The sequence below is a fragment of the Lampetra planeri genome, chromosome 3, assembly GCF_965212315.1.
Source record: "Lampetra planeri chromosome 3, kcLamPlan1.2.h2, whole genome shotgun sequence".
NCBI lineage: Eukaryota > Metazoa > Chordata > Hyperoartia > Petromyzontiformes > Petromyzontidae > Lampetra > Lampetra planeri.
In genome coordinates this window covers 26273010-26300985 of record NC_136109.1, presented here as the reverse complement: position 1 = coordinate 26300985, position 27976 = coordinate 26273010, and the positions used below count along the sequence as shown (strand labels likewise).

At 55.3% G+C, this 27976-nt stretch overlaps 2 protein-coding genes across 3 annotated transcripts in view; both read left to right on the top strand.

Annotated features, from left to right (window-relative positions):
- The window catches only part of LOC144717160 (cell surface hyaluronidase CEMIP2-like), a 58187-nt gene extending 48107 nt beyond the window's left edge, over nt 1-10080 (top strand). Inside the window, exons 18-25 of the mRNA XM_078592489.1 lie at nt 398-613; nt 1026-1255; nt 1674-1856; nt 2507-2828; nt 3269-3373; nt 6402-6547; nt 7158-7267; nt 7602-10080. Coding sequence (XP_078448615.1) covers nt 398-613; nt 1026-1255; nt 1674-1856; nt 2507-2828; nt 3269-3373; nt 6402-6547; nt 7158-7267; nt 7602-7852 — 1563 coding nt within the window. The 3' untranslated portion in view covers nt 7853-10080. The remainder of the gene's footprint in view (nt 1-397; nt 614-1025; nt 1256-1673; nt 1857-2506; nt 2829-3268; nt 3374-6401; nt 6548-7157; nt 7268-7601) is intronic.
- Nucleotides 1-27976, top strand: part of CEMIP (cell migration inducing hyaluronidase 1) — a 91184-nt gene that overhangs the window by 26240 nt on the left and 36968 nt on the right. Inside the window, exons 1-2 of one of the 2 annotated variants that reach the window (XM_078592490.1) lie at nt 25874-26080; nt 27246-27363. In XM_078592490.1, the coding sequence (XP_078448616.1) occupies nt 27288-27363 (76 nt within the window). In that variant the 5' untranslated portion in view covers nt 25874-26080; nt 27246-27287. Of the gene's footprint in view, nt 1-25873; nt 26081-27245; nt 27364-27976 lie in introns of those variants that run through there. The other variant, XM_078592491.1, reaches the window with a different exon arrangement.

Sequence of the window (27976 nt, the reverse complement as noted above, 5' to 3'; positions counted from 1 at the left end):
GACTCGGATTGACACGTAGAGACTCGCATCGACTCTTGTAGGCCGCATCGACTGGCATAGACTCAGAGAGACTCGCTTAGACTCTTAGAGGCCCAATCTCACAGACTCATAGAGGAGCCATAGATTCCCATAGACTCTCATAGACTCTTGTAGGACCCATAGACCTGATCCGGTGCTGGGCAACCCCTAGGTCGACTCAACCTTCAATGCGTACCTGGCGCGGCTGGTGTAAACATCCACACTTGGGAAGCAAATGCATCCGAGGCATGGTTGCTGCTCACCCCCACTCCCCCCCCCCCCCCCCGTCATACGCTTGGCTGACCCTTCCTTCAAAGGTGCTCGTCTGTTAAAGAGTTATCGGGGGGGCGGTCTTTGTTTTTGTGTTCCACCACCCCAGGTGAAGCTCAGCGTGAACTTCGGGAAACCCGGCCCGTGGTTTGAGGACAACGACCTGGACGGCGACAAGAACTCCATATTCCACGACGTGGACGGTTCCGTGTCGGGCTTTCCCGACTCCCACGTGGCGCGCGCGGACAATGCCCTGCTCTGGACCCCGGCCTGCCACATGCAGAGCGACTGGAATGCCATGATCTGCCCGGGACGTTACGCACAGGTAAGTTACACCCACCCACTCACCCACCCCGCTCGCTCACGCGCCTTAGATCGTACGCTCGCCCAATAGCCCGCTCGCTCGCTCGCTTGCTCACCCACGTGCTCGTATGTTCACTTACTCCGCTCGCTCGTTCGTTCACTCGCTCGCTCGCTCACTTACCTGCCTCGTCTCCATCATCCCACTCTGCACTGGACGGCAATCTTGGCAGTGGCTGGGCCGTGTTCGTACGGCCAGAGCCGATATCCCTCGGATTACGGCGAATCGGGGCGACTGCCCCGGGCCCCGCGCTTTGGGGCCGGTGGGTTGGGGGAGGGGGGGAGTGCCCCACGCTTCGACGTCACGCTGTCAGATGCAACGCTTCCGATTTAGTTTGAAAACGCGTTAACGCGGACACGTGCGCGTTTTCGTTCAGCTGTACGTGCAGGCGCGGCGGCCGCAGAACCTCACGCTCTCCGTGCGGCGCGAGCGCTCGGCGGGGGCGGACGCGGGGGTCATGACCCTCCGGGGACTCTACCCGCCGTCGGGCGGCACCGCCGCCTTCCAGCAGTACCAGCCCGTGGTGCAGCTGGGCACCGACTACTCGCTGCGCTGGGACGGGCCCTCGCCGGACGAGGTCACCATCTACCTCGTCAACTTCAACAGGTGGGCGGGGGTCGCGAGCCACCTCCGTCGGAGATCTTGCCCCTTTGTACGCACGCGACGGTTCCCCCCCCCCCCCCCCCCCGCGGTACGGCTCGCCGTGATCACGTGGGTAAAAAAAGAGCTTCGTCGCTCATCGGATTCCTCCTCCTCCTCCAGTCTAAATAAATATTCCCAATCTGACGATTCACTCTACGCCGCTTATCGCGTGCCGGCGGAGACGGTAAACGTTTGACAGCACGATGACGGTGGGTTGCGTTTTCACATTTGTATATTGTCTGGGGCGGTGACGGGGGGGGGGGGGGGGTGCCCGCGCTAAAGGCCACCAAAGGGGCCGCCGGTGACCCCCGGGTGTCCCTGCGACAGGGAACAGCGGGATGGTCGGTGAGCGCCGTCGCGTGTCCCCCGTCCGCGCGTGCAGGGGTGACTGGGTGCGCGTGGCGTTGTGCTACCCGCGCGGCACCACCTTCTCCGTCGTGTCCGACGTGCACCAGCGCCAGCTGTCGCAGGTGCACGGGGCGCAGCGGCTGCAAGCGGCCGCCTCGCCCGACGCCCTGCGCACCGCCCACGGGCGCCGCTTCTACTTCCACGACGCCAGCACCGGGTGAGACGGCGCCGCCGGGGAGGCAGGACGGGGGGATGGGGGGAGGTTCAGGGCGCTAGCGTAGACACTGGATAAGCGCGATCGGTTTCTCGAGTCGATTCACGACCTGTGGTCGTGACGGCCGATTTGCTGGATTCACGGCTAGAATCCCGCAGCCGCGAGAAGGTGGAAATTCGAAATACGCAGGCATCGTCGGAGGTCGGGATCGATCCCGCGACCTCCTGTATACCAGGCGAGGGAGTTAACATCTCGACGCTGTGGCGCCCCGGAGCAATCGTCGCCCCCCTATCGGGAAAACTGGGCAGGACCCTCCTGAAAAAGAGTCCTGAGACTCGGTGAGGCTTTTCTGGATAAACGAGTGGAATAGTGATAAAAAAAAACTATTATTTAAAGAGAGCTGGTTGATTCGTTCGAGGCCTACAGCTGAGGTCACATGGGACCAGGCGGGATCAGGTGTGACGAGTCGGCTGGCTTCAGTCGGGCACCAGGTCAGGCTCAGGTACAGCTGGCTGAGTTTGATACCGGTCAAGAGGGGGGGGGGGGGGTGTGGACGCTGACTCTCCGGCACCTCGCGTGCTACGTCGGCATCAATAGGTGCTCGCTAAATGGCACTCACCCCCCCCCCCCCCTTGTTTGTGCGCCCATCGCAGGCTCCTGCACCTGTACGTGAGCTCGCGTCGGGAGCGCCACGGCAACGCCTACTGCTCCGTGACGGGGTGCGAGCGCGTGCGCATCATCGCCACGCCGCCCCGTGGCACCGCCGACTCCACGCAGCCCGCCACGTGCCAGGAAGCCAGCGACGCCACGGCCGCCACGGCCACCGCTGCCAGCGCCACCACCGCCGCCGCCGCCGCCCCGACGTCTCGCGGTCTCTCTCCGGCCGAGTCCTCCCCGTCCCCCCACGCCGAGTTTGCCCGCGACCGCCTCCTGAGCCCCGTGACTAGGCCGTGCCCAGGCTGTGGGGCTCCACAGGTGCGGTGCCCGAACAGCGTCGCACCCGCACGGTCTCTTGTCCGTCTGTTCGTTCGGTCATTCTTCGACAGGGGAGAGTTATTCATACAGCAATGCTTCCACACAGGGCCGCATTAACCCGCAGGCTGATGAGGCTGTTTCGCCTTAGGCCCTCAAATTGTGTAGGCCCTCCTTTAGACCCTCCGTTCTATGTTCAAGTAAGAGCTGAGCGACGGTAGCGTGGCCATCGAAACTTTTTTTTTTGTACTTGAATTACGATGACATCATTGGCTTGCGCGGCTGCGTCAAGATATTTATCTCGCCGCACAAATGTACGCGTTTGTGTTGAACTTCTTTCGCACCGTACGTAGCCAACCGTGCCGACATAATAGTTCGTCGCGTAACCAACGATGTCAAAAAATAACCGGGAGAGTAACCGCCGCAATTGTTTTCGCTTTCAGCTGCTGATAACGAGCGACCCGCACCGCACCTACCTGCCCATAGACGTCCACGTGGCGGAGCCCGGGGAGATTCGCGATGGGGGGAGAGTCGCAAACTACGTGGAGGTGAGAACAGCGGAGGAGCTCACCGCCCCGTCCCCCCCCCTCTATCTCTCTCTTAAGACGAGCGCCTTGGAGAGACCACAGCAGAGCGAGAGGGAGGAGTAAGTAGGAGAGAGAGAGAGAGAAAGTGAGAGAGTGTGAGACGGAGAGAGTCAGCGCCATGCTCTACCATAGACCATTTAGCGAATGTTTTCTTTTTATATAAATATGAAATTGTTCTTCATGTACATTTAATTTTAGATACATTCCTTATTGTATTTTATATAACGAGAGCATGAGTTATTAATTATAAAAGCATTCAGCAGTTTCACTCGATACAGCAGGTGAAATGTTAACTCCCTCGCCCGGTATACAGGAGGATGTGGGTTCGATTACACCCCGGACGTCTGCTGCATATTTGGAGTTTGTGTGTCGCTCTCCCCGTGGTCGTGTGGATTTTTCTGCGTGTTTTTCCCTCCAAGTTTAGAATCAACATCATTTTATAGCAGCATTTGGCTACCGCTATCAATTTCCACACGATCATGAGCCACTTCGTTGAGCTATCATTTGTGATAGCCAAGTCGCTTCTGAAAAAGAGCTACATAGCTCAGTGAGGCCTTACGCGGTAAAACAAAAACATACGTAACACGTATGTTTGTTGAACTTCTTTCGCTCCTCCTGCGCGCTCGCGCTCCATTCCGTAGCTCGCGTCGAGGTCGCCGCTCTTCCAACCGCGCGACAAAAAAAAACACACGCACACAAACCGCGCGCCGCCCAAAGTGGCCGCGGTTATTTTTGTGGCGTCTTTTTTTTCTCCCGCGCGAAGTTCACCGAGCTGTCGATCGAGCGCACGCCCGCAAGCTCGCGCGCCGTCTAACGCTCGGTTTTCCTAACTTCGTGTTTTTCCTAACTCCCCGTTCAAAAACATTCAATCATTTCGGTGGAGTATTTTAAACATCCATAATAGAGGTGTTTTTGGGTTAGATCGCATGAATATTTAAATGTGTTGTAAAAACCCGCCACCACCCAACACAGTAATCTAGTAAGGGTTGTCACGTAAATTGGGACATGCCAATTCATTTATATATTTACGCGATCTAACCCAAAAAACTTCATTATGGATGATAATGGTCGCGAAAGCCTACGTGTTATTTAAAAACATTTTCCTTATTATTACTACTTTGAGAACTTTTCAAGCGTGGTGCAACAGACGTACGGACGGACAGATGGTGAAAGGAACGGACACATGGACAGACGTACAGCCGGACGGACAGACATAGGAGACAGATGGACAGACAGGTGAATCGACGGACAGACAGCTTGACAGCTGGATGGACAGACAGAGGGACAGGCACACGCACGAATAGACAAACACATCTGGATGGACAGACAGAGGGGCAGACAGACTTCCGGACGCACAGACAGACAGACCGACAGACGCACGTACAGACAGAAGATCGATCAGTCAACCCCGCGGGCTGACGGCTCCACGTGTGATAATAAACGAGAAGGAGGGAGGGGGTGGGGTGTAGGAGGGGGTGAACGGGGTGGGATGTCAGACGATGCTGATGAATTTCCCGCCCGGTTTTCAAAACAAACGCTGCGAAGTGGCTCATTTGTAACCACTTCTTGCCACGGTGTTTACTCCAGTTTCTCTCTCGACCTCTCTCTCTCACTCTCTCGCTTTATTGTTTGTATCTTTGGCGGAGGGACATGGGTGTTTATAGGTTCAAAGGGGAGACCTGAATTATTGATTCAAAGGAGAGACGTGGGGTATAGACTCAAATGGGAGATTTGGGATTTATATATATATTTAAAGGGGAGACCCGGGATATAGATTCAAAGGGGAGACCTGGGAAATGGATTCAAATGGGAGACCTGGATTATAGAATCAAAGGGGGGACCTGGGCTACAGATTCAAGGATTTGAAATCATCTACGATGGCCGAACATGATAAGTGAATTCTAAAGACGCATTCCTCCGTGGGGCGGGCGGCCGGGGCGACTGGGGCGACTGGGCGGGCGGGCGGTTTGTAAGGGCAGGCTCGAGTCGCGACAACGAGGAGTAAAGATTGGCGGAGCGCCAGGCACCCTCGCCGTCTCGCGTTGTGTGCGGGAGCGTTACGTTGTTGTTTTTCTGCTGCCGGTCGAGGGCCCGCTCGAATCGCAGCCTTTGCTGACACACGCCCCTCGGCCCAAAGTGCGATGTTGTTCCTCTCGCGTGCTCCCCGGGCGTTCTCGTGACGCTGCGTATCGCCGTGCGCGCGGGTTTGTGCACATCCATTCATCGGTGGACTCTTAGGGCTCCGTGCTAAGGCCCGAGGCTCAGACAGCCAGACTAAGGCAGGATTCTTGTGGTTCCGAGTGGATGTCTGTGTTCTCTGACTGCCGCGATGAGGTGCCTTAAGGATTGTTTCAAATGTATTTCGTTGGCACATTTATGGGGTTTCCATGTTAACGGCAGAGACTGGCGGAGCCAGAGCAAAACACCTTTAGGATTCATCTTCTTGGTTCTTTCGGTAAAATCACGTAGAATGATGACGGCTGCTTGCGTTGTGGCCGAAACGTCGTGAGAATTATTTTTATTTTTTTATTTTATTATTTCCATTCTACGTGACTTTACCGAAAGAACCAAGAAGATGAATCCCTGCAGTCACGAAAGCTTTAAATCGACCTTTAGGATTGCTATCGCTCTGCGTTAATGCCTCTGAGGCGTGCAGAGCCCGACGGAGGCAGCCGCGGGATTCTGCAGATTCACTTGGTGACACCCAAAGCCCTTCGAGACGGGCCTCTCCGAGTGGGCACGGCTGTGGTGAATCACCCGGCTTTCGAATAGAATTCGGCACAAACGGCGAATAAATTCTTCTCTGACGCGCGCGCGCGCGATTCAATTGCGCGTATAGCGAGTCTCGGAGTCCATTTCGACCGACGCGTATATTACGGTAGCCACGAACGCAAGCAAAAAAAACACAACATCGTTGCCGACAAAAACCCGTCATGAAATAGATGCTCGCTAACAACACCGGACTCTGTGCCGGTCATCTCGGTTGCAGGTGAACGGCACTCGACTGGCGCTGGACTCGCCGGGCCTCCTGGTGGTGGCCGTCGACGCCTGCAGCGGCCGACTTCTCTCCAAGAAGACGCTCCGGACGCCGCTCGTCAACGTCACGAGATTCACGCTCGCGCGCCTCCCCAAGAGGTGCCGCCCCACGCCATTAGTGGGCAAGCGCCCCTCCCCCCACCCCGAGCCCCCCCCCCCCCCCACTACCACCCCGTAATGGCGATGGCCCCCCTAGGATCACGGCCCGGGGGAAAAAACACACGGAGCAATGCTAAAAACGCATGTAAAACGCGGTGATGAATTCCGTGTATTTTTTTGGTGGCCTGCGTAGGGAACGGCGGTGAACATGGGTTACGTTGATAGACTCTGTATGAGATGACGTCCTCAGACCTGACTCTGGTCATCATCGGCTGGATTATTATTTGACGAGATCTTTAAAGGGTAGGCTGTTTAGTCTTTCCTCACCTCCACCCCTAACTTATGTCCATTTCTCTCCAATCCTACCTCCCCTCTACCATCCTGCCCCTTACTCCCGGGGGACTGTCCCTTGCCACCACTGCCACCTCCGCCACACACCTCCACGATGATCAAAACTTTTACATCACTACCACCACAACATTTACCGATACCAATCATCACATCCCTCCGTCACCATCACCACTGTTACCACCACCACCACCTCCATCATCACCAAAATGTTTTATCGCCGCCACCACTTTTGTACCACCCTCCTTCGCCCCCTCCCAAGGTCGGTCGTGGTGCTCGCGTCCGGCCAACTAAACCAAACGCCAGCGGACGACTTAGCGGCTGCGCTGCTTCTGATCGGAGCGCCCAGCGGCGTTGTGCCCTTCCCAGGAGGTGAGAGATCACAGCACGGGTCGGTCAGTCGCTCGGTCTCTCGCCTTCACACTTTCGAATTTCTTCTAATTCCACATGGCGGGGACGACACAACGACGCTGGCTTTGGCAACGCCCGCAAAGGGTCCGGGTGCCAGAAATCTGCCGCATTACAGCTGCCACCGATTGACACGTTGGGTTGTGCGCGGTTGCGCGGGGTTGTGTGGCATTGTGTATGGTTACGTGGCATTGTGCGTGGTTCTCAATCACGACAGGCGCTCAGACATTCGGGGACGACGCTGAGAGAGAGCTGCGGGGCGAGCGATAATCTGCGCCATTTTGTTTTCCCCCCTCAGGGAGCCTGGCGATGGTGGGCTACCTCGGAGACTCTACTCCACCACCCTCCTGGGTCAAGCTGACCTCTAAGTTGCCGGGCAGCGGGGTCACCTCGCTGCAGGCCTACGTGCCGCTGGCTTGGAAGGGCTCGGGCTGCCTGGAGGCAGGGGAAATGGGCAAAGGGGCGGCCACTGAGGAGGGCCAAGGCAAGGCCCAGGCTTCTACCTCTGGCCAGAACACTGCCTACAAACCCCGCCGGACCTCCGGCTGAGGCTTGTCGCCTTTAAGTTATTTTATGTAATTTCTATTTGATTCATTTTTGTTTAAAAAAAAAAAATTCTCAGCTTACAGGTTATATTTTGAAGCTCGCTGTCATGGTGCTAAAGCTGAGTTTGATTATTTTTTCCCCTCCCTCCCCGAGGAGGCCTAGAAGCGCATCTCATGGCTTTCGGTAAGCGACGGGATTTGAGCGGCGCTGAATTTCGGCCGGGCCTGTCTGGGTCGGTGATCCAGAATATATTTTCACGTAGCCCTTGCACAGCACATCCAGCAAACCTTTCACGATGGCCGTCGCTATGCTACCAGTCGCCTACCAGTTGGGGCCTGGCAAGCAACAACAACAAAACCTGCCTCTACTGGACATCTGTGAAAAAGAGCTTTGCAGCTCATTGGATTTCTCCAGGATAAATAAAGATTCTGATTCTGAGAAATGTTCAGAAAGAAATTAAGTGCAGGTGTCAGCGAGCGGGTGCGTAGATCGCCGGACTCACTGAGAGAGCGAGCGTTGGGATCTTCTCGGCAATCGCGCAAACACTTTCATAATTTTGTTTTCTCTTCGCTTCTATTATATAGCGGTGGAAGCGATCACCGCTCATTGATTAGGGTTTACCCCAATCGGCATGATCGACTCCTCGTTCAGAGTTCAGCCTTTTAGCTTCGTCCAACCAGCCCAGGAACTGGACGCTGTGTCGGGGTTGATTGTGACGATACATTCTTCGCCGTTCACTTAAAAAAATGTTTAGCTAGGCGCTATGCGCACCTGATGATTGCTAAACGTTATACCCACGTGAAGTGGACAGCAAGCGACCAAAACGAAGATGAGTGGCTGCAGGTCGTGCACGTGTGTGTGCGTGTCCCGCACGTGGGATTTGTTCGGCAATCATCAGGCGCGTGCGGGGTGTCACGGCATGATTCGTACTCGAGTGCGGAGGCGAGGTGGTGAACTCACGAGGAACGGAGTTCGGGCAAAACCGTGCCATGTTTGGCAAAGTGCAAAACGTGGTCACGCTACCGGTGGCAACAATTAACCTCGGGAGCGTCGTGTCGCGCGCCGCAGCTGGTGAGGTCACCGTCGCGCCCTGTCAGCGCGACGGTGCGGCGAGCCGATGTCGCTCAACGACAAGACGCGTGGCGGTGGTGGTGGCGGTGGTGGTGGCGGTGGCGGTGGTGGTGGCGGTGGCTGTGGTGGATGGCACGTGGTGGCATGGGAGGTTGCTCGTGTTGGCGGCGGAGGCGATGAGGGTGTGGAGGGAAGCGAGCGAGCGAGCGCGGGAACGGTGACCGCGCGATGTTGGTTGGAACGGCAGCTTCGTGAGGCCGGGGATGATTTTCGGTCGCCGCGAGTCGCTGGGCAAAAGACAATCGCGCGGGAAAATCCCGAGCGGCAGTGGTGGCGTGATTGCCATGGTGCGCCGCTGTTTTGGTTTTATTCTGTCAAAGGTTTACAGCTTCAGGAAGAGAATCGTATATACAACAACAACAACAAAATATACCCGCCTGACATTTTACTAAACAAAGCCAAAAGGAAAGCAAAATCATGTTTTCGTAAAAAAACAACAAGATTAAAAAAAAACTGCTTCAGGACGTCTTGAGGCGGTTTTGAGATGCGTTACAAAAGTCTGCACACCGAGCCGTTCGGCATATTTTGAAGCCACAAACGGTTATAATGGCACACTAATCGTGCGTTATGTGATAATATATATATTAATATGGGTGATTTATATGGAGAGGTATGGTCGTACGCGCGTGATCGCCTGCACGAGTTTTGAAATACGATTTTAAATTACGTTCTACAAAAAATGGTGAGAATTTATCTGGGTAGTGAGGGTGGGTGAGTGAGTGGGTGAGTGGGTGGTGGTAGTGATGGTCATGGGCCTCCCCTAATTCGAGCGTCAAATGAGCACCTGGTGTAGTGCGTAAACATCGACCACTAGGGGAGACAAAGGCGGCCGGGCGTGGTGTTGGCCACCATCCCCTTCGCGGGGGCGTGCCGGCCTTCATAGTTGCTACTCGCTAACTGCACTTGCCCCTGCAGCCTGGTGAGGCTGTACGGGGGATCTTTGTCGTTGGTGGTGAGGTCGAGCAAGAGCCAGCTTATTCGAGACGCGCGGCACCACGCACTTTTATCGCGACATTTTAAATCTCAGTCGATGTCTAATAAATTGTATTTTTGTGAGCATACCCCCCCAACCCGCAACCCTGCTCCCCCCCTCCCGTCTCCCCCCCCCCCCCCCCCCCACAACGTGTAATGTTGATTAAAGATTCGTTGACACAGATGACCCTCCCCGGGGTGCCCACGCGTCACTTTCTCGTTGGGTCAAAATCGTCGTCGTCGTCTTCATCTTCCTCCTCTCCATCTTCACGTTCGAGGTTCACCTGGTTCTTGTTGTCGCTCTCGAGGCGGCTTTGTTCGGCCGTTGGCGACGTCCTCGGCCTCGTCTCTCGTGCCGTGGGGAGCTCGCGAGTGATCAGTCCTCGTGTGGTTGCGTTGTGTGTGCCTCGACGTCGAACGCCATCGGAAGCCGCTTTACGATTTGGGTTTTTTTTTCTCCTCTTGCGGATTGCGCGGTGTTCCGATCGGTGCAGCAGCAGCGTCACCTTCGATGCGCGTGCGGTTCGTCGCCTGCAACTACTGCGTTGTGGTTAGTCGCCTGCAACTGCTGCGTTGTGGTTAGTCGCCAGCAACTGCTGCGTTGTGGTTAGTCGCCTGCAACTGCTGCGTTGTGGTTAGTCGCCTGCAACTGCTGCGTTGTGGTTAGTCGCCTGCCTGCAACTGCTGCGTTGTGGTTAGTCGCCTGCAACTGCTGCGTTGTGGTTAGTCGCCTGCCTGCAACTGCTGCGTTGTGGTTAGTCGCCTGCAACTGCTGCGTTGTGGTTAGTCGCCTGCAACTGCTGTGTTGTGGTTAGTCGCCTGCAACTGCTGTGTTGTGGTTAGTCGCCTGCAACTGCTGTGTTGTGGTTGATTGCCTGCAACTGCTGTGTTGTGGTTAGTCGCCAGCAACTGCTGCGTTGTGGTTAGTCGCCTGCCTGCAACTGCTGCGTTGTGGTTAGTCGCCTGCAACTGCTGCGTTGTGGTTAGTCGCCTGCAACTGCTGCGTTGTGGTTAGTCGCCTGCAACTGCTGTGTTGTGGTTAGTCGCCTGCAACTGCTGTGTTGTGGTTAGTCGCCTGCAACTGCTGTGTTGTGGCTGATCGCCTGCAACTGCTGTGTTGTGGTTAGTCGCCTGCAACTGCTGTGTTGTGGTTAGTCGCCTGCAACTGCTGTGTTGTGGTTGATTGCCTGCAACTGCTGTGTTGTGGTTAGTCGCCTGCAACTGCTGTGTTGTGGTTGCTCACCTGCAACTGCTGCGTTGTGGTTGATTGCCTGCAACTGCTGTGTTGTGGTTAGTCGCCAGCAACTGCTGTGTTGTGGTTAGTCGCCTGCAACTGCTGTGTTGTGGTTGATTGCCTGCAACTGCTGTGTTGTGGTTGATTGCCAGCAACTGCTGTGTTGTGGTTAGTCGCCAGCAACTGCTGTGTTGTGGTTGATTGCCTGCAACTGCTGTGTTGTGGTTAGTCGCCTGCAACTGCTGTGTTGTGGTTGATTGCCTGCAACTGCTGTGTTGTGGTTAGTCGCCAGCAACTGCTGTGTTGTGGTTGATTGCCTGCAACTGCTGTGTTGTGGTTAGTCTCCTGCAACTGCTGTGTTGTGGTTGATTGCCTGCAACTGCTGTGTTGTGGTTAGTCGCCTGCAACTGCTGTGTTGTGGTTGATTGCCTGCAACTGCTGTGTTGTGGTTAGTCGCCAGCAACTGCTGTGTTGTGGTTGATTGCCTGCAACTGCTGTGTTGTGGTTAGTCGCCTGCAACTGCTGTGTTGTGGTTGATTGCCTGCAACTGCTGTGTTGTGGTTAGTCGCAAGCAACTGCTGCGTTGTGGTTGCTCACCTGCAACTGCTGTGTTGTGTTGGTGTGCCGTTCCCACCTTCATAGGTGCTACGCGCAAACAGCACTTGGCCCAACAGTCCGCCAAGGCTATGCGGGGGATCTTTGTGTTGGTGTGCGTTGGCAGTGTTTGACATCTAGGCAGGTCTAAGCCACACCTGCCTCAGCAAACACGCGCCCCAGCAGCAAGCAATGCGCCCTCGCGTCGAGAATTCAACCCGAGGATCTTGTCCGGGTGGGAGCATGTTGCCTCTGTACGTTGTGTGTCCGTGGCGTGGCGTGGTCGACACACGGACTCAACCAGTCCCCAGGGCTACCCCTCAGCCTCAAATGAGTGTACCTGGTGCGGTGTGTAAACATTGCCGCTTGGGGAGACAGAGGCGGCCCGGCGTGGTGCTGGCCAATCCACACCCCGCTCGGTGTGCCGTGTTTCGCCTTCATAGGTGGCAGCACGGGGGGGGGGGGGGCGGAGGATCTTTGTCTTTGTTGTGTGTAGTAACAAGTGAGTTGGTTAGGCAATGCAATTCGGTTAACGCAAAGAGTGTCAGCAACCAGCGAATCCCTGAGCCGCGTGCGGCTCTTTAAGAGCCGCTGGCTTCGTCACGGTTACTTATTTAGGACCAGCACCGCCGTCTCGTACTCACCGCGTGCTTCTGCTTGTTATATTTTGGTCGCCGACCTCTGGGGTCAACGCATGGACCACCCGGGCCTGTCCCGTGACCTCCTCCTGTTGCGCAATATTTGTGCCCACGAGTGCATACGGTGCTGACTTTACACCCCCCACCCCTAACCCACCACCACCACCACTTTGTGTAGCTGTGCAGCCTTACACAGGAGCTCGCTTGCAGGTTTTATTTTGTTTCCCTTACAGATATATATATGCGTATACACATATTTTTAAACACGGTTGCTGAGCACAGGGTCCAAAGGCCCCCTAAACGCCAAGCGATCAGCAACAAACAGCACCGGTACCGTATCAATCTTGTAATAGACGAGTCTGCATCGCGAAGTAAAGATGCGCTATGTGTGTGTGCGGTAACACGTGTGGGGAGCGGTGGTGTAGTGGTTAGCGCGCTGTTCTATGAACCCGGCCACCCGAGTTCGATTCCCGCTCACAGCCAACGCCGGTCACGAATATCTGAACCGGACCTGGGCCTCCCCTAGGTCGACTCAGCCTCAAGTGCGTACCCGGTGGCGGTTTGTAGACATCGTCATTGGGGGAGACAAAGGCGGCCGGGCGTGGTGCTGGCCACCCACCCCCTCGTGTGTCGTCCCCGCCTTAATAGGTGTTACTCGCTAACAGCACTTGCTCCTTACACGGATATCTTTATCCGCGCAATAACACGTGAGACAAACCATGCCCGTTACAGCGCAACATCGTCTCAGTGGTGGGGGTTGATTGACCATATTTCACCACGCGGTGCACGGGAGGAGGAAGGGGAGGGGGCCCAGGATTGTGGACGGGGAATCGAACTCAGGTGTGCCGACGTCGTGGAGTGGTGCGCTAACCACAGCACCACCAGTCATCCATCGCCCGAATCAGCACCAGAGGTCGCAACCGGGTACCCGATACCCGTACCCTACCCGATACCCGGCTACCCGTACTCGGCCAGGTACGGGTACGGGTACCCGTTTGCGACCCTGGTGCGGCCGGGTACGGGTACGGATAAGGAATCAAAACCCGTTTGCGACCTCTGATCAGCACCCGACTCGAACTTCGATGCGGTTGCTCTCAAGGGCCGTATCTGAGCCAGCCAACCGGTGCCCCCTCCCGCTCCCTATTCAACTTCTCTCTCTCTTTCTCTCGCCCCTTTGTCATCAACCGGTGACGTGAGTAAAGCCCGGTGTGACAAGGGGGGGGGGGGTGACGTTTAACGAGAGGCTGACCCCCGTGACGAGAGGCTGACCCCCGTGACACCGCTCGCCGGAGGAGGCCAATTGTGTGCCGGTGTCACCGGCTCGGAAGGCGCGGGTGTGACGCTGCCAGGACATTCGAACAGGCACAACAACAACAATAACAACAATAACAACAACAGCATAACAGCACGCCTGTCCCCGCAGCAGCTCACATCGGTTATCAAAATCCTTTCATAATATAGGTTTTTGGGTCAGATCGCGTTATTTATAAATGTGTCGTAACCCTCCACCACCCGACACGGCCAAACAGTAAAAAATGTGAGAGAATCAACAGCATTTAATTTTTTTTTTAAATGCTGTTGATTCTCTCTTCAGCACACCGGTGGGCTAAAGAAGCGAATTATGACACATTTTTACTGTTTGGCCGTGTCGGTGGTGGAGGGTTACGACACATTTATAAATAACGCAATCTGACCCAAAAACCTATATTATGAATAATATTGGTCGCAAAAGCCTGCTACGTGTTAAATTAAAATCCTTGACGCCTTCCTCCATAACACTGCCCTAAATGGAGGAGGAGAAGAAGAGTTAGATATAATATGCGACGTTTCGGGCACGGGCCATCTTTTTTGTTTCCTCCGTTGAGGGCAAGTGGCATTGGCGAGTGTGTTTGAGCTGTCGGTGTTATTTGCGATTAGGCAGGGCCATGGCCAGCACCACCCACACACATGTCACGTGTTTTAGTTTCACCAGGTAAGGCCCACTGAGCTATGTAGCTCTTTTTTATAGAAGCGACCTGGTCACAAATGATAGCTCAACCAAGTGGCTTCTCACGTGGACATTGATCGCAACTAAATATTCTAAACGCGTGATGTTGATTCTTAATCTGGAGGGGAAAAACCCGGAGGACCCGGAGGAAAATTCCACGCGACCACGGGGCGAGAGAGAGAGAGACACGCAAACTCCAAACATACAGCAGGCGTCAGGGTCGGGATCGAACCCACGACCTCCTGCACACCAGGCGAGGTAGTTAACATCTCCTAGCCACCGTGATGATGATGAGAGAGAGAGAGACACGCAAACTCAAAATATACAGCAACAGGCGTCAGGGTCGGGATCGAACCCACGACCTCCTGCCCACCAGGCGAGGTAGTTAACATCTCCTAGCCACAGCGGCGCATCTCTAACACCTCTAAGAGGAGCGATAGGCACCACAACTCGGTGCTGAATGGAGAGAGGGGGGTAGGGGCGGTGGTGGTGGGTGGGTCGGTGGTGGTGTGGAGCAAGGGGAAGCGTTATCGTCTCAGTTTTTTTTAATAACAATATAATTTTATTTATTCCCCACGAAGCGAAGGCGTTGGTCGACGCGATTGGCCCCTCGCGCCACGCACAGGTATGCCTCCCGTGGCGGACGGAATGCGTCGTGCGCGGGCCTGTTCACCTGCCTGGCCTCCGCTACCCACCTGTTCACCTGCCTGGGCCCTTGCTGTTCAGCGCTCATCATCACCTCCCACCCATCCCCACATTCCCCCACTACCCAACTGTTTACCTGACCCCCACCCCCCCATTCTTACACTCCCCCCCCCCACACACACTCCTGCCTACCTGGTGTCTCCACCACTCCTGCCTACCTGGTGTCTCCACCACTCCTGTCTACCTGGTGTCTCCACCTCACCTGCCTACCTGGTGTCTCCTCCACTCCTGCCTACCTGGTGTCTCCACCACTCCTGTCTACCTGGTGTCTCCACCTCACCTGCCTACCTGGTGTCTCCACCACTCCTGCCTACCTGGTGTCTCCACCACTCCTGCCTACCTGGTGTCTCCACCTCACCTGCCTACCTGGTGTCTCTACCTCACCTGTCTACCTGGTGTCTCCACCACTCCTGCCTACCTGGTGTCTCCACCTCACCTGCCTACCTGGTGTCTCCACCACTCCTGCCTACCTGGTGTCTCCACCACTCCTGCCTACCTGGTGTCTCCACCTCACCTGCCTACCTGGTGTCTCCACCTCACCTGCCTACCTGGTGTCTCCACCACTCCTGCCTACCTGGTGTCTCCTCCACTCCTGTCTACCTGGTGTCTCCACCACTCCTGCCTACCTGGTGTCTCCACCACTCCTGCCTACCTGGTGTCTCCACCACTCCTGCCTACCTACACCCCCCCCCTCCGCACCCCTCCACCCCCACCCCGCCAAACGACTTGCGGCCTCCTTTGTCTCCCTGCTCACCGTGAAGAGGAAGTGGGCAAGGGATGGGGAGAGAGCTCGGGTCACGGGTACCCAATGGAGCCCAGAACCTCACAACCACACCCGGAACGTTTTTTTTTTTGGCCCGTTCCTGTGAAGCGAGTTGCGACACGAGTTCGATTCTCGCTCACGGCCAACACAAGTGACGATTCTCTGAAAATCGGTCTTGGGCCACCCCTAGGTCGACTCAGCTTCAAATAAGTAGCTGGTGCGGTGTGAAAGCATCGCTACTGGGGAGACAAAGGTGGTCGGGCGTGGTGCCAGCCACCCACCCCATTTGTGTGTCGTGACAGCCTTCATAGGTGATACTCGCTAACAGCACTTGCTCCTACAGTCTGTTAAGACTTTATGGGGATCTTTGTGTTTTTTAGGAGGGTGCACCTAGCCTGGCGCAAGCGCTGCGGTGACGTCACTGCCGCTGAGTGCCAAACGGCGGCTGCTGCTGTTGTTGATGGGGGGGTGAGTGATGGGACAGTGGTTAGCGCACAGCGCTACGAACCCACCGACATTGTGTGCGATGATGATGATGTTGTTAACCCACAGCTAACAGCTGACGTACATCACTGGCGACGAAATGGTGAATTTTATTTTAGTTTTTGTCATCTGTTACATTTTAATAACGTGGGTGAAAGAAGGGGGAAAAAAAACCCACACCACATACACGGCGTGACGTGCGTGCACGGTGGGTGCCGTGTATGAGAACAGCGGGGGGTGGTGGGGGGGGGAATACCCGAAAAAAAACTTTTAAAAAAACATCGCCGCGTCTCACCGTCTGCGCTCCCTCCACCCCTCTTCCCCCTACCCCCCACCCCCCTGCCTCCCCCCCCCCACGTGTCTCACGCTCCACTCTTCTCCCCCCCACCCCCCCACGTGTCCAACTCTCCACTCTTCTCCCCCCCCCCTGGCATGAGCCGAGCGACTGCCGCGGGAGGCGATTTAATCTCGATTCCGTGGCCTGAATTAACCGACCCGAGTACGCACGCGGGGTGCTGATGATGACGAGGACCATGATGACGATGATCGTGATGATTGTGACGGCGCGCAGCGGGCGTTTCCTTAGCCAAACTCGGCCAGCAGCCCAGAGACAACACAGACGTGGGACAGAGCCTCTGGGCAGGTGTGATGGGGGTCGGGTTAGGGATAGGGGTAGGGTCGAGGCTTGGGTTATGATTAGGAATAAGTAGAGGGTGAGAGATAGGTTTATGGTTAGATGAAGTGTTGTGGTCATGGTTAGAGACAGGGTTCGGATTGGGTCAGGGTATTAGATGCTGTCAGCAATGTGTGTAAGGTAAGGAGTAAGGATCGGGTTACGTTTAGGACTGCGGTTTGCTTGTTTAACGCGGTTCGAGTTTGGTGTAAGAGTTCGTGGTAAGGGTCTCGTTGTCCCATGTGGTAAGAGTTCGTGTTTGGGGAGTGTCAAGCTCGCGTGGTCTCAGAATATCAGAATTTACAATGTTTATTTTGTACTGGAGAAATCCGATGAGCTATAAAGCTCAGCATAGTAAAGGTAAGCAAACCACCTTAAAAATATATACAAATATAACTAAACTAAATATATTTTAATCTTACCAGGTGAAGCCCACCGGTTACCTCTCGCGTGGTTAGGGTTAGGTGTGTGCAGGGTTAGTCTGTTGTAGGTTCGAGTATCTCGTGACCTCGGCCACCCTCGTGCTTGAACCCTTCCCCTAACCACCAAGCGTGGCATTTTGTACATTTTGTTCGGCTCGCGATGTGGTGTGGGAGTGCGGTTTTCTCTCTCTCTCTTCTTCTCTCTCGCTCCGATGTGTTTACGACGTTCCTCTTTCATTCCGCCACAGCGAACGGGGAGATACGGAATTTTTTCTCTTTCTCTCTCTCTCACTCTGTTAAAAAAATGTACCGCATACCGCACGTTGTGCATGAATTTCAAAGTGGACAAAAAAAAGGGCCGCCGCGTGTTTTCCCCCGCAACCTGTACAGACGTGGTGTCATCTTCAGGCACCAGAGTTCTGAGTGTCTCCAATAATCCCGCTCGGCTACAGCCCCGGTGCCTCGAGGGGCTGGGGAGGTGAGGGAAGCTGTCAGGGGCTCCCCCTCCCTCCCTCCCTTGCAAAAACCCACCAAGTGACAAAATATCGGCTACAATATTTAACACGACACAGTGACCAGAGTCTTCTTTTAATTCAAAATGTGTGTCAGCCAGGCTCCTCTTTTACCACGCGTCTACGAGGGTAGAGCAGCTTGGAGCCAAGCAGGCCGACGCGGATTCACAGACGCGTGTTTACGAACACGAACAACCACGGGGAATGACTACAATTTCTTGCGCGGGGAGGGTGGGGGAGCTGCTGAGCGAAACGCAAAGGTGGGGAGAGTGAACGATACGACGAGCATCGCCAGAGCTGAGGTGCACGATGGAGACACAGGCGGGTGGCATCACCACTCCATTTCTATTCCATTTCGGATCTACAAAGCGCCATGTTCCAGGGCGCTTTTAAAGCGCAAGCCGACGGCGGGATCAGTGAGGGAGGCGGCGGAATGGATGATGGAGGAACAGGGGCTGGGAATGGAGCTGCTATTCTTAGGTTTTTTCGGTAAAGTCACGTAGGTGAAAAATGAAAATGAAAATTAATAAAAGTAAAATAAAATAAAAATCACGACGTTTCGGAGGCAACACAAGCTTCCGTCTTCAGGTGGAACCGTCACAGCACGATTGCTGTATCAAGTGAGAGAAATTCCAAGAAAACAGTCCTTGTATATATACTGGTTGAGGGTGGGAGGAGCCAAGGTAGGCCCTGAATATTATTTTTGTGAGGTTCGGTGCGGCTGTTGCCGGGGTAGGTAAGGCAGAGTAAGGTGGCGTGTGATGGCGAGTGAAGGTGTCCGATGGGTGCAGCGTGGATGAGAGGCGGTGGGGAATGGGGCACGTGCTTGTGGTGGTGAAATGGGCATGGATGAGGGGAGGTCAAGGGCGGTGAGCGTTGAGCATTTGTTTCGAAGTGTGCAGTTTTAGTTTGGACTGTGTCGTGGCCCCTCCTCCGCCCGATGGTTATTTGTTCCACCCACCTCCTCTTTGCACGAGGCCACGCTACAGAGACACCTTGTGTGCGATGTCGGTGACGGACGCATCGATTCTTCTGTTAACCATTAAAATCGTGATGGCTTGACAAAGGACTGCAAGCGTCTATACATTTGTAATTCAATAAATATCCCCTCCGTAAACATAAACCAAAAAAATATTTTGCAAGCAAAACTGAAAGAAAAATCCGATTGGGAATTCCTGCGACGCACCGACGCACTCACCCGCCTCCCCGCGCGCCGTCCACGCAGACGCGTGTGACAGCGCGGTTGCGGTACGGTGCACCGAGACACGCGCGCGCGTGTCACTGAGAGATGTGACAATTAGGGTGCTCTCGGGCAAAGGAGGGCGTCTCGAGTCATTCGCCCCGGGGCCGGGGCATGCGATCCAAGCTTTCTCTCTCTCTCTCGCTGTCGCTGTGTGTGTGTGTCGCCCCGTACTCTTCCCAGCCCCCCCCCACCTCAATCGTGTCCCGCACTGAAGGATACAATGTAAATATTGCGCCGGCAGGGCCTGTCACTGCTGTCACGCGAACATCAGCTAGGGGTAGGGTACACGAGGTGTGTGTGTGTATGCTAGGGCGGGTGGAGAGGGAGGGGCTTATTCTACTGTTACGTATGGCAAAATGTTCAGGAGTTTGATGCCAATGTCGAGGTCTGTTAGCCACGGTGAGAGGGCTTCAGCAGTTCCACTGCTGGATGATATTTTTTCCGCCTGAGGACGACCGCTTGTGTTGCGATCGAAACGTCGTGATTTATTTTATTTTATACCTACGTGACTTTACCGAAAGAACCAAAGAGTATGGATTCCTGCAGTCACGACAGATTCAAAGCAATATTGAGATAGAGAGAGTTGGTGTGGTTTTGCTGTTGCTCATCCTCATCCGTTGAAGGAGCGCGGACTGCCGTGGGTTTACAATGTATCATCACCACCATCATCACCACCACTATCATCATCACCACCGTCATCACCACCACCATCATCATCATCACCACCGTCATCATCATCACCATCATCACCGGCACCTCCGATTTTGCACAGTTGGCAACGTACGGTGCGAAAGAAGTTCAACACACACGTACAACTTGTTTCAGTTGCGTTAATGATACGCATTACGGTTGTTGTTTTATTATTATTATTTTTCTGAAACAAAAAGAAACACTGAAAAAAAACAATAATACGGCCAATCAGAATCGGTTTGGTAGGCAACAGTATTTTTATTTTAATATTTTAGAGTCGGGGGTGGGGTTGTTTCGTTCCAGCCACTGGACGTGTGAACATTGCCCGCTAGAGCATTGTCCACGGTGGCCGTTTGTGGCTCCAGATTGAGAAGGGTGCAAGAGTCCACCTCGGGTTGTCCAGTCTCACGATGCAGGCGGAATCAATCGAGCCACTACCAGCGGCTTCGATCCACTGGCCCCTTTGTAGCATAGAGAAGCGTCGGCTTACACAGAGGCACGGAGATTTACATTGAGGCACACTGACTCATGCAGAGGCCCGTATACTCACATTGAGGCACACAGACTCTTACAGGGGCTCGTATACTCACATAGAGGCACACTGACTCGCAATGTGTTCGACTGAGCTTGTAAATCTGACCAATGTATTCAAAATTTGAATCGAACAAGGAGCCGTTTCATGGCGCGCATATATATCAAGTTCTCGTTTTAAAGTCCATCGGCTTATGCGCCGTCTGGAACCGCTACTTGCCAGTGCGCAGTTACTTTGAGCAGGGGAAAACGAATCCCAGGAGCGGTTCCGATGTCCGAGTCTCATCAGCAGGGTGTGCGGCCCGCTACTCGGAATGAGGCTTCCCATTGTGCACGCGCAGCAAGCCTCGCTCGCTCGCGGCGCTGTCAAATCGAGAGTCCTGCGGCGAAACTCGGTGTGTTGGGAGTGCGTGAAGCAGCCGGTAGTGGAGCGGTTGACCCTGGGCCTCCCCTAGGTCGACTCAGCCTCAAATAAGTACCTGGTGCGGTGTGTAAACATCGCCACTGGGGAGATAAAGGCGGTCGGCCGTGGTGCTGGCCACCCACTCCCTCGTGTGCCGTCCCGGCCTTCATAGGTGCTCGTTAACAGCGCGTGCCCCGACAGTCTGTTAAGGCTATACGGGGGATCTTTGTCTTTGTATCAGCCGTGGGCAGTGCAGCGACACCGACGACGCCGCGTTGCGTCTGGTCATTCCTGCACTTCGCGTTTGGCAAAGTTTATTCGCGAGTGCAGACACGTCGCCGGCATTGGTTCGAGTAAGGCGTGGCTCTGCTGATGAGAAGCTGAGTTTTGTTTTTGTTTTGGTGCCTTGAACTAAGGCTGCTTGGGTGATATAACGCAACTCCCAGAAGGCCGTGCGGCTGATGTTGACGTGTATGGAGATATGTCGATATTTTGTACGCGGAGAGACATGTGATGGGAAGGAGGTGTTGTTTTTGTTACTGTCAGTAGCCGTCAGCTGGCTTGGTTGACAGAGTGCTGTCTGTTTCGTGCATCACCCAGCTACTTCATGAAGGAGCTGGGGTTGTTGGATCGCGTGCAGATGGGAGCGTGCGTTGTAAACACACCCACCCACAGGGCGATGCCGGCGTTCCTTAATACAATGCAGGGGAGCAAGTGGGTGTTCTAAGAGGCTGTTGACCTGCGCTGAGGACCGCGATCGTTATCAACCGCGGAATGCGAGGGGTTTTCTCCGCATACTTCAGTTTCAAGTCAAATGCGACTTAAAAAAAAAGAAGCAAAGGAATTGACCAAATATCTTAAATCACTGCCCTCCTGACAAAATAGTCTTGGGACTCAAAATCACGCTTTCGTGGCCAGATCCAAGGCTCGTCAAGGGACATAAACCACAATCGAGCCAACTCCGATCATCCTTGCAGCAGCAGCGGATTTTGGCTGCTCGCCATCGAACAAAGACCGCGGTCACCGCATCGCGCGGCGCTTTCGCATTCGCTTCTGCGGCCGTCTGGAGCGCTCTTCATTCCGATATTCGGAAGCCACTGGAGCCACGCACTTTTAAATCATCTCGATTGAAAACTCATTTGTTTAAAACTGCTTTGTTGTGTTTAGTTTGTTGTCCTTCCCCCGCACCTCCGATTAGCACGGCTGGCTCCTACATACGACGCTGTTAAAAAATATATAATACTGTAACTCGGAACTTTGCAATGGAAGATGGAAAGCAAGAAGGTTGGTGCGCGTGTAAATCAGCCAGGGAGGAGCTGGCACGTGTGCAGGATGATGGAGGACAGGTCACCGTGAGAGGTCATTCCGAGTGGTGCCCCGAGGTCAACGACCAGCGGCGACATCAAAGGCCAGATGCTTGTGGTGGTCCGAGTGATGGTTGTGGTGGGGAGCGGTGGCGCAGCGGTTAGGGGGGGGAGCTTCACAGATCATCAGATTCGTCCAGGATAAATAACAGATTCTGATTGTGAGACGATGTTAACAACTGCAATCTTGCTCCTTTGGAGGTCGAGTGTCAGGATTTAGCAACAACAGCAACAACTAAAATAAATCAAGGAGGGCGAGAGGACTTCGTGCGGGGGCATCAACAAACAAGGGCAGAAGCAGCAGCAGCAGCGGCACGACCAGCGAGGATGATCCTCTTTGCCTTCGAGTTCCAGAGCCGAGAGTCGGATGTGTGCGTCTGCCAGTCTAGCAAACACATTTCCCCGTCCGCGTACTACCCGCGGAGCAGCAACACAAATAAAGAGCGAGGGTAACGTCGCCTCTAACGCCCAGACTACGTGACCGCCGAGTTTTTTGTTTTGTTTTACGAGGCTCTCAATGACATTCTCCGTGATAGCAATAAACATAACAAAAGTCTATTACATTCAGCTTGGAGAAAGGGGGCGAAAGAAACACAGAGAGACGTAATCACCCGAGCGAGCAGACTCGCCGGAGCCACTCAACAAGGAGTTCACAGACACGCTCCTCCATTAGCTCCGACACGCGGTCGTGACTGTGCCTGTGACGCGAGGCCACGTGATTGCTATGCGCGTCGCCTTGCGTCAACGTCTGGGACGAGTGCTGCTAGCGAGGTACCTATCACTGGTAGGAACCTACCGGTTACACCAGCCCACAAGGGATTATTGTGTCCGTCCGTTGTGCAGGGAGGGGTTGGGTGGGGAGGGAGGGGCTGGGTGGGGAGGGGCTGGGTGGGGAGGGTGGGGAGGGGCTGGGTGGGGAGGGTGGTAAGGGGCTGGGTGGGCAGGGTGGGGCTGGGTGGGGCTGGGTGGGGAGGGCGTGGTCACCCCGTGGTGCCCTTATAAAACGCAACTTTAACCTACTCACGCTGGCTTGTGCCCGCCCTCACAGTCGGGCATATTTTCAGAATACACCACGCCGCCGTTGACCCTGGCCATTGACCGAGCAACCCAGCGTCCTTACCAGCTCCCTCCGCAGGAATGTGTTGAGCGTCCGTCCGTCCGTCCGTAACGACGAGGCGCAAGAACTCTCGCAAAGATGCTCCGACACGAACGAAACGTCATCGTATAGATTCGCGTCGCCGTTGGGGGACTTTTCTTTTTTTACACCCCCCCCCCCCCCCCCGTTCAAAACCGCCCACGTTGATCAAAGCGTTTGCCCAAGCAGACAAACAAAGAAAAAGACAATACAAAAAAACAACCTCGGAATCGCTTCGAGAGTGCAGCGGTGCCACGGGGCAGCGCGTGCTTCGTCTGTTGCTCCGCTACCCGCCGGCTCCCGTGATGCTCGTGACGCACCTCTTGAGCGCAAGACGCATGCTGGGGGGGGGAGGGGGGGGGGAAACATCGTGACAGAATGCACGCTTGTGCCTGCTTTTCGCACATCTCCTTTTGCGTGGAGGATTTTGCCCACGGCCCCGGCTACTTGCAGTCGTGGTGTTATTGGTGTTTGTCGTTGTTGTTGTTTGCGTGCGGTCACGTGGCTGTTGTTCTTGTTGCTGCTGCTGCTGCCTCCTCGAAATTTATAGACGTCAGGCAGCTTCCCACGCAGCAAGCGGACAGGTGCGTCGAGCACATAGGCGTGGCAAGGTGTGTGGGTGGGTGTTCTGTAGGTGTGTGTGTGGGTTATTCTGTAGGCGTGTGTGTTCTGTGTGTGTGTGCGGGTTACTCTGTAAGGTGTGGGTGGGTGTTCTGTAGGTGTGTGTGTGGGTTATTCTGTAGGCGTGTGTGTTCTGTGTGTGTGTGTGTGGGTTATTATGTAAGGTGTGTGTGTTCTGCAGGTGTGTGTGTGGGTTATTCTGTAGGCGTGTGTGTTCTGTAGGTGTGTGTGTGTGGGTTATTCTGTAGGCGTGTGTGTTCTGCAGGTGTGTGTGCGGGTACTCTGTACGGTGTGTGCGTGTGTGTGTGTTCTCGGTAGTGAATTCTAATTGTTAGCGCGCTGCGCTACGAACCCGGCGACCCGAGTTCGATTCCCGCTCGCGGCCCACACCGGTCACGAATATCTGAACCGGTCCTGGGCCTCCCCTAGGTCGACTCAGCCTACCCGGTGCGGTGTGTAAAAACATGGCCGCTGGGGAGACAAAGGCGGTCTGGCGCGGTGTTTGGCCACCCACCCGCTCGTGTGCCGTGCCGGCCTTCATAGTGGCTCGCTAACGGCACTTGCCCCAACAGTCTGTTACAGGCTACACGGGGGGACCTTTGTCTTTGTGCGTTCTGTGGTTTTGCAGGAAGCACATTCCTGCGGAGGAACGTTGGGTTGCTCGGTCAATGGCCAGGGTCAACTGTGGCGTGGTGTATTCCGCAAATATGCCCGACTGTGAGGGCGGGCACAAGCCGGCGTGAGTAGGTTAAACGTTGAGTTTTATAAGGGCACCACGGGGTGACCAGCCCCTCCCCACCCAGCCCCACCCCTCCCACCCCCCACCCAGCCCCCACCCAGCCCCTCCCCACCCAGCCAACCCTCCCCACCCAGCCCCACCCTCCCCACCCAGCCTCTCCCCACCCTCCCCTCCCCACCCAGCCCCTCCCTGCACGACGGACGTACATAATAATCCCCTGTGGGCTGGTGTAACCAGGAGGTTCCTACCAGTAATGTGTTGAAGGTGAATGGTCTACTCGCCCCTCGTACCCTTCCAGAGACCCCGTTGGCCACGTCTGGCATTGCTCACAACCACCGCAGCGTCTCCATTTGGCATCGACTGAGTGGGGAGTTGTTATTGCGCCGGTTAGAAACATTTCGTCTGGCCACCCTACGATCACATTCCCATCGGTGAGCTCCTCCGGCAGGCGTTGGCTGCGTTGGGCTGGGTCACGAAGCCCGCATGGCCCAGCCACCGCATGCCCAAGCAGCGTTTCTTTGCCCGGATAGAGGGGGGGGGGGCTAAACGGGCGCGGCACGAGCTAGACAAGAGATGGCCTGTTGTGGTACAGGAGGATGTGGAGCTGCGTGGTCTTGCGGAAGATCAGGGATGTCATGAGGTGGACGAGGTTGGTGAAGGACGCCACTGGGCAATTGAAGGCGGTCGTGCGTGAGGGCAGAGGAGCGCCGGGCGGCTATAATGCAGCAAGTTGGCACAGTGTGGGGCACAGGTGTGCGTGCGGACGTATGTTGAACTTATTCGCACCGTACGTAGCCAACCAACCGTGCTACTCGGAGGTGTGGGGGAAGGACAAAAAACTCAATATTAAAAGTGTGTACGTTGTGGAGGTGCAAGTGTGAGTGTGTGTATGTTGTGGGTGATTATATCTCGTATACAGCGGTGGCTGTGTGTGCTGATGAGTATGCCCTGTGGGTAGTTGTGGGGGGGGGGTTTGCCCTGTACGTGTGTAGGTGTGTATGTTTTACAAATAGCTGTGTGTGTGTGTATAAGTGTGTGCGCTCGCCCAGAGAATCTCTGTACATTCTGTGTCATCCTTGGAATTTACACACCGCGACGGTGGGAGCGAGCGAGCGAGAGAGCGAGGGAGGGGAGGGAGGGACAGCGGAATGCGCTCGCTCTCTGCCGGCCTATAAACTCGGCGACAAGGGAGCGCGACCCGTGCACACACGCGGCACGCACACACACACGCGGCACGCACGACGACTCGCAACACGTGCACACACGACACGCACACGCGGCGGCACACGCCGGGGCGAGTGAGCTCCGAGCGACTCGCGGCATCGCAACTCAGCTCGTTGACACGCGCGCCCTCTTCCACTGCTGTCGCCTGGCACTGCTGTAGCGAGCAGGTGAGAGGGCTCACTGCCAGTGGTCTTTCTTGCAGCCGTGATAGTTTTTGCACGATGGAGTGCGTGTGTGTGTGCGTGCATGCGTGTGTGTGAGTGCGTGTGTGTGTGGGGAGCGGTGGTGTAGTGGTTAGCGCGCTGCACTACGGACCCGGCCACCCGGGTTCGATTCCTGCTCACGGCAAACACCAGTGACGATTATCTGAACCGGTCCTGGGCCTCCCCTAGGTCGACTCAACCTCAAATGAGTACCTGGTGCGGTGTGTAAGCATCGCCACTAGGGAGGCAAAGGCGGTCGGGCGTGGTGCTGGCCACCCACCCCCTCGTGTACCGTTCCGGCCTTCATAGGTGCTCGCTAACAGCACTTGCCCCTACAGTCTGTTAAGGCTATACGGGGGATCTTTGTTATCTTTGTGTGTGTGTGCTAACAGCACTTGCCCCTACAGTCTGTTAAGGCTATACGAGGAATCTTTGTATCTTTGTGTGCGGGCTTAATATGCACGCACGGGTCCATGCCCCCCCCCCAACCGCGTGATTGGAGAGCCCCCCCCCCTCCTTCATGTCTTTATGTGTGCGTCTGTCTTTGTGTTCTCCGGTTGTGTCTGTGTTTCTTTCTCGAGGCGCGTGTCTGCTGTCGATCTCCGCGTCGTTCCTCTGCCGGTCTCGCTCTCCGCCGTCTATCTCCGCGTGCCTTAGCGTCAGTGTCTCCACGCATACCTCTGCGTGTGCGTCTCCGCGTGTCCCACTCTCTCTTCGCCTACATCTTCATTGTGTGTTCCCCTACGCACGACCCTGTCCGTGTGCGCGTCTCGCCCGTCTCCTCTGCGAGTTTGTTCCTCGCGTCCTCTCTCTGCTACCGGCTTCCTCTCCCTTCCTCTGCCTTGTCTGCTCCCGCGCAGGTCAGCGCCCCCCCCCACCGCTTAAGTGATGCCACACGCACGTGTCTAAGTGATGCCACACGTGTCTAAGTGACAGGACGACCACGTGGCCGGCTGCCGGCGCGTCGATGTTTCTGTGCAGCGCATCGAGACGCCGCGTAAATCCACATCGCAAAATGTCAATTGTCGAGGTATAATTACAGGTATCGATATTAAAAGCGGTACACCTGGCCCCCACCCCCCATCCCTCTCCTCCCTCTCCCCCCTCTGTCGTTTACCTGTGGGTGTAGGTGCGACCTGGGCACACACAGGTGTAGGAGAGCCGTGCCGCCATGCAGGAGGTGATGCCCCAGCAGCTGCTGCTGCTGCTGTGCCTCTCGCTGGGAGTCATCGGACAAAGCTCACCAGGTGAGGTCATTGACTCAACTCCGAACTCACCCTCAACTCACCCCGACTCCCCCCCCCCCTCCTGCTCCTCCCTCTCTCCATCACTTCCCCGTCTATCCCCTTGTACTCCCCTTGACTCTTTAGTTGCATTTTAAACAATTGTATGAACTAGCTGAGGTTTCAATTGCTGTGTTTGGTCCAGTACTTCGAACAAGTGTGCGCTGTGAGCATGAGGAGGGGGAGGGCATGCGAGCGAAATGACCGATGTTCTTTGAAGAAGGGCCATTGCCCGAAACGTCGCCGATTACCTACATATTTTATGATAAGGCAGTGTTGTTGACACGTTTGTTGAGTTTCAAGTGGAAATATGATGACGGTGCAATGGGAGGAGGAGGGGCGAGATTCTCTGTCACTAACTAGTTTATCTAACCAGTCACTGGTGTTAGCTCTAACACTAACTAGTTCATCTAACTAGTTACTGGTGTTAACCCTCTCAGACCTGCAGTGGACCAATGGCATTGCTAGGGGCGCACGTGTTTTTTTCTGGGCGAGCGAGAGGCATCACGTGGGCCTTGTGTGTCAACGTCTCAGTGTCACAGATCTCTCGAGAATCTGTTGAATGTTTGCGATCGCC